This window comes from Maniola hyperantus, chromosome 9 (genome assembly GCF_902806685.2).
Source record: "Maniola hyperantus chromosome 9, iAphHyp1.2, whole genome shotgun sequence".
Lineage (NCBI taxonomy): Eukaryota > Metazoa > Arthropoda > Insecta > Lepidoptera > Nymphalidae > Maniola > Maniola hyperantus.
The window spans coordinates 3912792-3926038 of record NC_048544.1 but is presented as its reverse complement, the minus strand read 5'-3'; the positions used below and the strand labels follow the sequence as shown (position 1 = coordinate 3926038).

Sequence of the window (13247 nt, the reverse complement as noted above, 5' to 3'; positions counted from 1 at the left end):
AAAAGTATACCTTGCCATCGCTATATCAAATCTTTCCATCAATATTTTGCGTTTGTTACATTTTTTGTATCGAAATCCAATGGTCTTCAAAATCTTCGTTAAAGAACTTTCCCCACCGAAGAATAATCCAGCTTCCTTCAGTGAATGCACCAACTTTTTTCTTGTTGGATACTCCTTCTGTAAATAGTAGCCGTAAACATGTCTTCGGATAGCATCGGCATCAAAGCTATCGATGCCTACGACTGGTTTTGCTCGTTTTCTCTTTTTTGGTGTGTGAAGTTTATTTTCTTCTGTGCCAGTCTCGCCATATTTTTTTTTAGTTATCCGTCTAACAGTTCGTTGTCCAATATTAAGCGCATCAGCTACGCGTTCAACCACTGACGTTATAGGTAAAATTGGCCCTCCATTTTGAGCTTCACGATCGAAATAGTTACGAAGGCGTATTAGGAACTCACGTGTCTGACTATTTAGAACAGTTCTCTGCGTACGTTCGGTCATATCGACGAAATCCACAACAAAGGGCTTGAACAGAGTCCAAATTAACGAGCAAGGGTCAACAGTAATGCAGTATCAATATTTGAAATCCAAAGCCAGGTCAAAACTATATCACAATCGCATTGCACTGACAGTTTATACTTTTCGAAGCAACGTCAATTCGAAACTGCTTTGTTTTGCATTGAGCATTGACGCGAGTTTGCCGGAGGTAGTAGTTGTGCTAGCCAGCGATCCTATGTGACGATCGTATTAGATTCCATTTTTAAAAATTTATTGATATTTTTTTGCGATTTCAGAGGTTTGTCCACATAGTGAAAATTGTTCATATTCACAAGTACATTCACCCCTTAAATGGTGCAAACTGATTTTTCTACACTTGTATACATTTAAGAAATCAATTTAATAAATAAATTTTGAGTCCTAAACCTAAAACTACATTCGATAAAATTTATGAATCTCTGCACATCACTATCGTCAATAAAGTAATACAGATCGCGCGGCGAGAGTTTGGCTTTGACCTTCGGGTGGAGGGGATTACTGCGCATGGGTACTGTCACGCACACAATACTTTTCCTTTTTTATGTACCAGGTTGGATATTTGAGTGGGTCAAAATTCATGTACAGTGGTAATAATGCTAGAAAATAATACGAAATAGATAAACTTCTTCATTTATTTAAACTATTGATAGTTATTTTACTTATATAAAATGTTTATTTCCTTTTAAAGTTTACAGAGACAGCGATGAAAATTCTAAATAATTGTTTTTTAATAAAATTATTTATTCCAAGATACATGTAAAATTGGTACATACAAACAAAAGAAAACTTAAAATAATTATTAAATACAAAAGTTAACATTAAAAAAAAGTCTTAGCAGCAGTGCTATTCAGATTCTTATATAATAAACAATTAACGAAAATAGCAATTCACTTGTGAACGTGATTGTACAAACAGAGGCAGGGAACGACTGGAGCAGTGGAGCGCCAATCAGAGCACCGCGTGCGCCTACACACCCGCCCCGCACCCCACTAATTGCCCGTTGATACCCAATTTCTGATTTCTGCGCAATAACGGTCAAAGCCAAACTCTCGCCGCGCGTACTATACAATTATTTCCTTCAAAGTCGTTATCAATTAATACGGAACTTCATGAGCGGACAAACGTCAAACCGGCCATCATAGCGTGCCGCTAGTTTAGGTAAGTTATATCTTTTTTTGTTTTTATTGCTACAATCTTTTTTCGTACGAATAAAAAAAGTTACAAGGGTTCCAAACGCGCCTTGGTCTGATAAGCCTAACAAAATGTAGGCAAACCCCGCGTGTCAGCTAATAAAGCATGCAAATCCAAGCATAACTTCACTAGTCTAAAATAACCGGTAACAACGCGACAAAGCGGTGCCAAGCGACCCCTAACGCGTATCTTTTCATCCCCTAATTGCCGCCACAGTATTGGCGGAAATTTAAATTGTGACCGCGCACTCGCTTGCCATTGGTTGATATGGGGAGACCACGCCTCAGTTTTGGGATTAGGGTGAGATAGGGTGGGTAGTGGGTACGGATGTTCTTGAACCTTGGATTAACTAATCTTTTTGTAGCTAATATTATTTTTTAAGTTTAAAACATTTACATATCAATAGCGGGTGAATTAAGTCCTAATCTCTACTGTCGTAAAACTGTAATACCTACTTAGTTGTGATTTCGAAGAAAGGTAGGTAAGTAAGTATGTACGTTATGAAGCTCAGAAGAAAATATTTGATCGCAGCTTTTACGAATTTATTTTTACTTTAGCCATTAGGTTCTGTAATAAATTTAGTATGTACTCAATACTTAAAATTTTATAGTGTTTCCTATAAATGGGGGCTTGTATAAACAGTCAAATGTACAGATAATTATATAGTACGCGACAGGTCGAGATGGCAATCGGGGTATGAGGCTGGGGGACGCCCTGCACACCCGTGCAGGGCGTCCTTGTGCACTCCCTGTGCGGGGCAGCGGGGCGTCCTCACCCCAACTGCCTTCTCGACCTGTCGCGTACTATAGGTACTTAATATGAAAGTGAGTACTCGTAAAATGTGTGAAAATTAACAAGAAGCTGCGTGAAAATAAAGCAAGTATCAAAACCGTTTGAGCGTAGTACAGCCACTGTGCAGGGATGATCTGCTCCATCTTTACGGCAACTTAACCCATGCGATACACGATGTCTGTAAGGGCGTGTGCACACTACACAGATGGAAAATTCTAAATATGTATTAACTAGATTATGCTCGCGACTTCGTCTGCGTGGACTACACAAATTTCTAACCCCTATTTTTCTACGTGTAAATGTATATACTTATTTTTCTTTTGTATTTAAGTACTATTAAAGTATCAAATTTATAGTATGTATTGAACATAATTATCATTATCATCTCAACCCATCGCTGACCCACGCTCTTCGCTGAGCATGAATTTCCTTTCGGGGTGAGAAGAGTTTAGGCCATAGTGCACCACCTTGGCCAAGTGCGTCATTGATAGACTTCAGACACCTTTAAGAACATAATAAGTATGTAAAATTCTGAAGCATGCAAGTTTCCTCTCGATGTTTTACTTCCCCGTAATTTGATATAAGTAACTACTACTTAATAAAGAGAGAAAGTGTTAAAAATGTGTGTACTAAGCCTTACGCTATCGGAAAATATCACTGCCAATTTGCAACTCTATTTCATATGGTTCCGATATGAGGCGCATACTTACTCCTATTACGCTCGCAATACGTGCTCAGGAACCTAAAGAACTTACGTCATAGAGCAAGCAAATCAAAGAGAGGTCTCTTTCAATTGCTTGTACGACGTCTAGAACCTTTTGTTTTGCCGGTGTTACTGGCATAGAACGCTCCTTGCTTAAAACGTCCCTGCAATTTGGATCCATTGTTTTGAAGTATAGCATCTATACATACCAAAAGACTTGTCCTCACTCAGATTGATCTATCAACGTACAGCCTAGACTGCTGCGGCTAGAAACTTAAAATTTTGACTCTTTTAAGACGTTAGGAATTTCCACCCCAAAAAGGGTTAAATAAGTTTCTATGAAAACCCGTTATTTTTCAATTTAGGTAATCCATGAAAATTGATACTTGGGCTTTTGGTTAAAAATGAAAATAGCTACGTGTTTCGAGTTTTAGAGAAATTCCACCTCTAAGGGAGTTAAATAGGGGATGAATGTTTGTATGTCCCTTATTTTTACCTACGTCTATATTACAGTAATCACATAAGGCCTAGCTTTAAGTTTTACTGTAAGTAGGTAACATCTCTATAATATAAAAATGAATCACTAAATGTGTTGGTCATCGCAAATCTCGAGAACAGCTGAACCGATTTCGCTAATTCTTTTTTTATAATATTCCTTGAAGTAAGAGGATGGTTCTTACGGAGAGAAAATTAAAAAAAAAAATTATCGACTGTTATGCGGAACGAAGTTCGCCAGGGCAGCTAGTATTCAATAAGAAACGCTATCAACAGTTAAGCATACCTAGGCACTGTCCGATATAAAAGAAAATGGTCTGACATTTAAGGCGAAATCCGACGAAAGTGGCTAAGTAGACGAAATGTTAGTGGCGGATTATTGCACAAATTGTATTGTAAGGTTTTTCGGAGCTTTACTTGTTTATAGGGGTTGGAAAAGGCAAATATTACATTTCATATTGTTGTTTACAATAAGTTTTTATTGGTACAACACCGATAAAAGGTGCTTGTATACCTAATATCTTGCTTTCAAATAAATATAGAGACTTGGGGACAATATCCGTCTTATGTACCGTACCTACCTATTGATGACGGTTGCGATAAAAAAAATGGTTTCTCGAAAAATTGTCGCTTACGATAAATTGATGGTTATAGCTCGATGTGGAGTTTATAAAAAGTTCTTTAAATAATATTCCTAACAATAGAAATTTTTAATTAAAAAATTCTATCTTTTGTCAACCATTTCTGAATATCTTTGTTATTAAGTATGTCTAATTTCAAAGTTATTTTGCAGCTTCAAGCTTCAAAGTTCAACCTTTTTATGGATACAAAAGGACCGTTTAATCTAACCCAAATTTATCTGTAAAGCTGGGCTAAAGCGTAAGGAGTCCACCCCCAAATGGGCGGACCCCATCCCCAAACCACCCCGTAACGACGACAGTTTAACTCGGTCCGCGCACCAAATCGCCTCGTTTCACCCAAACAACGAGCAAACGGATAATTATCCGTAATAATTATCGATTTACGTTCAAAAATTAACATTTTGATTTGTACACATAGGCACTTATAATTTTGTGGCACTGATTCAAAATTAGATTTGTGTAAAAAGTTCATTTAATTTTTTAACAAAATAAAAGAAGTTGTCTAAAGTTATTTAAATTAAGACAAAAAATAGTGAAGTCCCCAGTTTAAAGACCTATTTACTCCAAAAAATATCAAAATGAAGTAAGAATCTTCGTGTATTTTATTTAGAATCTAAAAAGTATCCTAAATAGAAATCTTTAAATAGTTGGTAATCTGATTCATTTTAATGCAAAAATATAATTAAGTACTTTTAAACCATTCCGCAACTGAAAATTTATTTTATATTATAAAATCAATAGTGATGTTCGCATTCGAAATTTAAAATAAAATGGATCAAGACATTAGAAGTGATTCGCCCGGTGATACGAATCGCCAAGAACAAAATTCGAAGACTTCTTTTTTAATCGAGGATATTTTGTACCGCGGGCAAAGGAATACCTTCAAGCAGCCTGATCCAAGAAGGTTCGATTATGAAAGGGAGCCTAAATATTTTCCTGTTGCCAACGAGGTCCGGCCTGTGGCTAGGGAAGGGTCCTATCTACAAGTGGCTATGGGCGCCTTAGGGGCGTATTTACACACACCGAGTACTTATAAGGCCGTGGAAACACCTTACTTCCTTTCTCAAGGTATGTAAAATCTTACTCTGTAAGATAAAAAGTACGATTTTGATATACGTAGCACATATAACTATCAGACTAGCAAAATGTAGCAAAAACTGATGGCAAATGTTATAATTCAAAGGACCATAATTTATAATACCCAGTTGACTATACTTTTAAACGTATTTTATTTTAATCTTTGTTTTAAATCTACTTACTCAAGGTTATGTCGATTGTCGGTTGGTATTTTTCTAAGAACTGCAACTAAGATAAGATACTGTTTTTAATAAAGTAAGAAAATCAATAGGTAATCAAATGGTTTTTTAAAATCCGTGCCTACTTACTAATAGTATAAATGTGAAAGGATGTCAGTATGTTACCCATTCACTTGACATATTTTGAAAAATATGGTACAAACGTTGCTTGCATTCCTTAGTCTACTATTTCTCCAAGAAAATTAAAAGTTTGCGAGGGGTTTTAAAAACCTAAATTCAAGTCTAAAAATCAAATTCTAAAATCTATAAATTTATAAATCTACTCTAAAATAATAAAGAAGATAAAGATACTGTAGGTATATTTGTATCTATGGAGTGCACAGTTCGTAAAGGAAATCAGTCAGCAGATCAATCAATTAGATATTTTTTCACAACCGTAAAAATAATAAGGTAAATATCATTTAAAAATTAGATTTTAGACAGCTACGGCGTAGCAATAGTGCTACGCTATAGCTACGCCGCCCAAATATTTCATTATAAAAAGCTTATAATATCAATATAACTAGGTAAATATGATCTACTACTGACTACGACTTTTAAGGTTCTTTTTACCCGACTGCGGCGAAGCCCAAAAGAAGGGTTATGTTTTTTGACTTGTTTCTATGTATGTCCGTTGATAAATGATGCGTCATTAGATTCGTCTTGATGGTGCGAGTGTCAATGGGTACAGAAAAATCAAAATTTTTTGAAAACTTTTTGAATTAGGTACTTGTTATTGCCTTAAACTAAGAAAAGTTAAAGATATCTTTATATCTCAGTGCCTTAACTAAAACAGATCAAGTTACTCTCGGCCAACTCCGTAAGAAAGTGTTAAAATGGGGGTTTGTAGTCCACGCAGACGAAGTCACGGAAAATTAGCTAGTATTATAATAATATAGTAGATAGATAGTTTTATAATAGGTATCTTTGGTGTCCTAAACTAGGAATGATATGAGTGTTGTTGGTCAGGTGTGCCTTACCACGCCCTGTTCACCCCGTCGGAGCTGTCACTCTCAGCACTGAAGCATTGCCGCCGGAGGAAAGCAAGGACTGTCTTCTCCGACCCGCAACTTACAGGTAAGCTATTGGGTAACGAACGTAAAATAAAAAATTTAAAAGGCCCGTGACATTTGAAATGGTCTACGTTTACATATTTACTTGATGTTCTGATTCCTCATCAGACGTTAAATTCAATGGAACAGTAGTTGGTATCAGTACCCTTATTATAAAGGCGAAAGTGTGTTTGTTTGTTGGTTTGTTGGTTGTCCCTCAATCACGTCGCAACGGAGCAACGGATCGACGTAATTTTTTGCAAGGGTATAGTTTAAGACCTGGATAGTGACATAGGCTACTTTTTATCCCGGAAAATCAATGAGTTCCCACGGGATACTTAAAAACCTAAATCCACGCGTACGAAGTCGTGGGCATCAGCAAGTAAAAATAAAAACGTCCGTGACATTTGAAATGGTCTGTTTTATATTTACCTGATATTCTGATTCATCATCATACAAAATAAAAATGCCTCGTTGATTTAGTGGTTAGCGGTTAGCATGTTCGACTGCAGATGATGAGGTCCTGGGTTGGATTCCCGGATTGGGTGAATATTGGGTTGGCTTTTTCTGTTAAGAAATTTTCTATTAAAAAGTTGAAATTAAAAAGTTGGTTTCAGTGTTTCACCTCCGTGCCTCGGAAAGTACGTAAAGCCTATGTAAAGTGCTATGCCTGCTCTCTTTCTGGTCGTGTCGGATTTCCGTCCGTGATGTAGATGCACCTGTAAAATATATCCCGTGCAGTTGGCTAATCTCCTTGGCCGCCGTGGTCATATTATTATACAAAATAAGGCGATTTTTGTAAATACTATAATTGCGTAGTATTAAAAACAGTTAATCAAATAATGACAATATTCAGGGCTGGAAAAGCGCTTCGAGTCTCAGCGCTACCTGTCGACGCCTGAGCGCGTGGAACTGGCGGGTGCGCTCAACCTGTCCGAGACGCAGGTGAAGACCTGGTTCCAGAACAGACGCATGAAGCACAAGAAGCAAATGAGGAAGCAGCAGCAGCAGCAACGAGGTAACAGTTCTCAGTGCGACTTATTTGGTCTCGTCTGTCCATCTATTGGGGGGGCTATATATCGTAGCCCATCACTTTATATCGTAGCCCATCACTTTATATCGTAGCCCATCACTTTATATCGAAGCCCATCACTTTATATCGTAGCTCATCACTCTATATTGTAGCCCATCACTTTATATCGAAGCCCATCACTTTATATCTTAGCTCATCACTATATATCGTAGCCCATCACTTTATATTGTAGCCCATCACTTTATATCGAAGCCTATCACTTTATATCGTAGCTCATCACTCTATATCGTAGCCCATCACTTTTTATCGAGCGCATTACTTTGTATAGGAGCCCATCACTTTATATCGTAGCTTATCACTTTATATCGTAGCCCATCACCTTATATCGTAGCCCATCACTTTATATCACAGCCCATCATGCTCCCATACTGAAATTAAGCGATTCCAATGATAAGCAATTTAATAAATAATCGCTCACTATACCTAAGCATAGGCGTTCATTTCTTTGTCAACTTGAATGGCTTTTAAAACTTTATATTTAGGCATCTTTTCTTCTTTAAAATCCAAAATTCATGTAGGTACACGTAAGTATCGAATAGATAACCTAGAGACCACGCATAGTTTTAAACTAGGTACTAAGAACCGCAGTTTCAAATTATAGCAAGTTTCCTAAGTTCCTCGATGGGAACTCGGGTCTCGGGTAACTGTTCTCACGGGTAGCTAACTATGAATTAGTTTCCCAAACTTGCTCCTTTGTTGCAAGAATTTTCTTAATTACTTATTATAGACCAGACAGATAGCTGCAAGATACAAAATACAATGGTCAAAATCTCTTTTTGAAGCAGGATATGAAGCAAGGAAGGTGGTAGGATACATATATTTACATTCACATTTCGTAGCTGATTTGAATTTTTATCTTAATTTAATTTTAACTAGATGATGCCCGTGACTTAATTCGCGTGGATTTAGATTTTGTAAAGCCCCGTGGTAACTCTTTGTTTGTGGAATTTTTCCGGGATCAAAAGTATGTCCTTCCGCGGGATGCATGCTATCTCTGTACCAAATTTCATTGAAATCGGGTAAACGGATGGGCCGTGAAAAGCTAGCAGACAGACAGATAGACAAACGGATAGACAGACACACTCTTGCATTTATAATTAGTTTGGAGTATGGATTTCATTATTCATTATTTTCATAAACCTATTACATTTCAGTTTATATGTCTCACTAAACTGCAAAGCAGTTGTTGGCGAGTTCGCGCTTAGAAAGGTCTTAAGGAAGCTTAGACATTTGTCTTGTTGTTGGTAGGCTGGTTGATAGATAGATACCTAGTTAAGTACATATCGATAAGTTAAAGTATTCAGACGATCACAGATAACATATGGCACATTACTTTAGGCACTGGGAAACCAAACACAGCGTCTTATAATTTCAAGGAGGTAGCAAACCTCAAAGACGAGAAAATTAAATTTGGAATTGCCGCTTTCGCGCCACAACTCAAGACGTTCCCTGATTCGATTAGGAGGACAAGATGGCTGACGTCTTCGTTGCCATGGAAACGGAACGTCTTGGAATTTATGTCAAACGAAATTCTACTTTATCACTAAACTCAAAGCTGCATATTTCAGTGCAAGGGTTATTTTATTTGATGATTAAATGAGAATCTTGGCTTGTTCCGTTCAGTTTATAGAAAATTCAACCATATCCTTTGATAATAAAGTCTATATTTCTATATTTTAATTATAATTAAATCTTCAAACTCCAAAGCCTTTTGAAGGAGGTTGAAGGCATTTAGCAGTTTTTAAAATCATGTCTGTTAGGGGAGGACTGGGTGAAATGTGCCACAGGATCTATTTATTTTTAAATACCTATAAGTTAGTATTTATGTATTTACTTACTTGTCATACTTTAGCCACTGTAGCTATGTTCTTATCTTTACTAAAACAGACCTATATTTTGTTCGTAGGTGCCGTAGCAGTGGACTTTACAACAAAGCTATCCTCACAATCAGCAGAAAGAAAAGTAAGATACCGTATTACTCTGCATCGTCTGGTATTTGGTAGCTATTATATACCTGCGTAGGATAGGTAGCGATGAAGGCACTCGGAAATGATGCTAACAAGTTACTCATTAATATCTCTTTAATGATTTTCTTAGTTTTATTTAAATACTTGCTAACAAAACTGCTCTCACAGCTTGCGCTTATATTTTCTTAGCACCTCTCTTGAGATTGTCCGCTAAAACCTCCAAAATATTTTCCAAGCCGTTCAACCGTCAAGGGAGAAAACCAATCTGATTGGTCCCACCGCTCTGCGCCGGTTGACGTTAACCAATCACAGGATAACAACTGATAGTGTATTTGAAAATTAGAGTTGCCAACGTGACAATTAACAATCTGACTGGTGCCCGCCGTTTTTCGCCAACCAGCGTCAAGCAGTCACAGAATGACAACTGATAGTCTATTTAAAAATAAAGTAAATAAAAACATGATGAAATTTTGACATCCTGACACTATTAGGTCTTATTACTTATTAAAAAAAACTTTGATTTAGTTTAAAATAACGTTAAACCGTGCGTCGACAAACTTAGCATGTGCTTAAGCCACGCCTAAAGTTTTTATAATAAGACTGTAATTGGGTAGGTATATTTTCTCATCTTTATTTTCATATTTTACTTATTCCATTTTTAGCATTGATACAGGATAGATTTTTAGGGTGTTATGTGGAGCTGAATAACTATTTTATTTAGAAAAAGTATGTTAGGTGTATAAACATAAAAACGAAATATAAAAAATAAATAAAAAGCAATAAAACATTTTCGTTTTCATTTCCAAAATTTAATTACATTTAAAAAAAGTTTAGTTGTATAGTAGTCAAAATATTTAAAAAAACTATTTGAGTAGTTACCTAATCTATTTAACTCAAACGACTAGTCAGGCCCTTCCACTATTAATATAAAATATAATGTTTTTATTCAATTATTGTTACAGGAGGATTCCCGAATATCGACAACCCAAACATCTGACTCTGAAACAGAACACAGTGATAGTGATATCGACATCGTAGGCGAACCAAATTATTCACAACACTACAGCGGCACGTAAAATTATTAATGTAATCTGTTATTTTCAACTGTGGATAATTAAGTAGATATTAACAATATTGATGTCGAATGCTAAATTATTTGCGTCATGTCTACTGCTGCATAGTACACCGATTAATTTAACTCAAGTGAATAAAATAACAAATCATCTATTTGTTATTAATTAATCGACTAACAACAAGCTGTGAAATATTGGAACCTTTCGCAAAGTCTATACTAAATCTTAAAGTCTGTAGGATATGAGAAGTTATAAATGCAAAAATTTGGAAGTTGCGAGGTTTTTTATCACTAACAAAATATAAAAATAAATTAAATAAGTTTTGCATTTAGCGTAATAATAAGAATTTGCATTTCAGAAACAGATATTGCTAGGAATTAAATTAATATTAATGAGAAACATTTTATTATTTAAATAACTAAATAATGTTCTGTTCGTTGTAAGTGAACGTTATTTTGCTTGTCACCGTTTTGGTAATAACTAATAACCTACCTACTCCTAATGCAATTAGAACAAGAATACGTACTTCAGTCAAAAGTTTCTAATGAGCTTTTACATTTCCTACAATGTCTACAATTATTTTGAAATGTTGAAATATAAAATTATGCTATAGATATAATGTGCAATAGTAGTAAATAATAATAAAGATATTGATATGCTTAATATATAATTCTAGTCGTAACAAAATAATTCTAGTCAATTTAGCCAAATATGTCCAAAATTATGTCAGTTTGATTGGTGATGGGACAATTGATGATTGAAAAAATTAAAAGGTTTTGTATAATAAAATAATTAATTAATCGATGTGAGCTTATAGAGATTGTGTTATTATGACTGTATCAACTCTAAGCTAAGATATAATGTAACTTTTTGTACATATTACAATAAATATTGCTCAATAAATAATTTTCAAAACAACAAACGTTTGATTTTTCACGATTTAAGTTGAGAATACCCTCTATATTTACCGAACTTAAAGTAAAAGGTCGGTGTAAGGTGAAATAAGGTTATTATAAGCATCCACCAAGACACATCATGTAGTATCATCATCATCATGATCACTAGTTTGAGAAAAAATGCATTATTTAAAAGATAATCTGCAAGACTGTTATTGTAATTATTATAATATTTGTTTTGGTTAAGTAAGTATACCTACCTAAAAACAAGTAAGAAATAATTGCAACAATTAGATGCGTGTGAGAACAAATTGTTAAAATAACAAAGCAAATGCATAAAATAAACTGGATACACGTGTCAATTTCACCCCCAATCTACTCTGAATCAACTAAATAGGGTTGTCATAATGACTTAAAATTGTGTAAACCATAAATAATAGAATTGAATAATGAAGTGGAGTAGATAATATGTGTGCCTATGTAAAATTAACTAAAGTTATTAATTGAATTAATAAATAAATTAATTGAATGCCTAGTTGGCATACCTACCTACAAGTTCGCTATTTCGAAAAAACCTCGTTTCGGCGGCCAATGATAAAACATCGATAGACTTAGTTCACTAAGTGATTACAATTATTACTGAACAATCAGTGATGAAATGTTGTACAAGTGATATACTTTCTGAGATATTTGAGTTCAAAATTATTAATGCTTTATTTTCTACGGTTTTAAACTTAAATAGCTGAAAAAATATATCACTTACGACATTTTATCACTGAATGCTTTTTGATTGTACCTAATTACTTATTTTCGTCGATTGAAATATGTTTTATCAAAATAGCGGACTTGTAGGCATGCCAAGGCCCCATACAAAAATGTTCAAATACTTTTCGAATTAAAATAATTTATTGGCGTTATTAGCACGTTCTTATGTTATAAACCTACACAATATTACAGTTTTATATAATTAGAGAAGTAATTTGGCAACCCTAAATAAAACAAAATTAAATTCACTGACCGCGCTCCAAGCATGCTCCAATCCAGAATCCTATTGATTGATTTCGGTTCAATGTTGCAAATTTGTATATGTTAGGTATATCATATTAATCAAAATACTTACCTACTTGAAAGATCCAAATTAAATATAACAATTAGGTACTTAACAAAATATTTATAAAATAAAACAAGAAAAACGTTCCTCGAGTTCGTAAATGATAAAGGTACAATTGTTAGGTGCTTAGGTAAGTACATACAGCTTGCCGAGCTGCGAGCTCCGCATATATTTTTAGCAGACGCGGTAACATTAAAATGCTCGTTGCGAATATTATGTAACGATACTATTTTTAAGTATTATTATTTATTAAGTACTAGCTGATATCCACGTCGTCGTCCACGTCGATTTACGTTTTCTAAAGACCTGTGAGAACCTTTTATTTTCCGGGAAAAAAGTAGCCTATGTCACTCTCCACATCTTTAACTACTCCCATATGCAAAACATCATGTTGATCCGTTCCG

At 35.0% G+C, this 13247-nt stretch overlaps 1 protein-coding gene across 1 annotated transcript; it reads left to right on the top strand.

Annotated features, from left to right (window-relative positions):
- Positions 1–4675: 4675 nt before the first annotated feature.
- On the top strand, positions 4676–11727 carry LOC117985482 (brain-specific homeobox protein homolog). The gene is made up of 5 exons (XM_034972214.2): positions 4676–5424; positions 6621–6728; positions 7560–7721; positions 9703–9758; positions 10726–11727. Exons 1-5 carry the CDS (start codon positions 5127–5129, stop codon positions 10837–10839), a joined length of 738 nt encoding a protein of 245 aa, XP_034828105.1. The 5' UTR covers positions 4676–5126; the 3' UTR covers positions 10840–11727.
- Positions 11728–13247: the final 1520 nt, after the last annotated feature.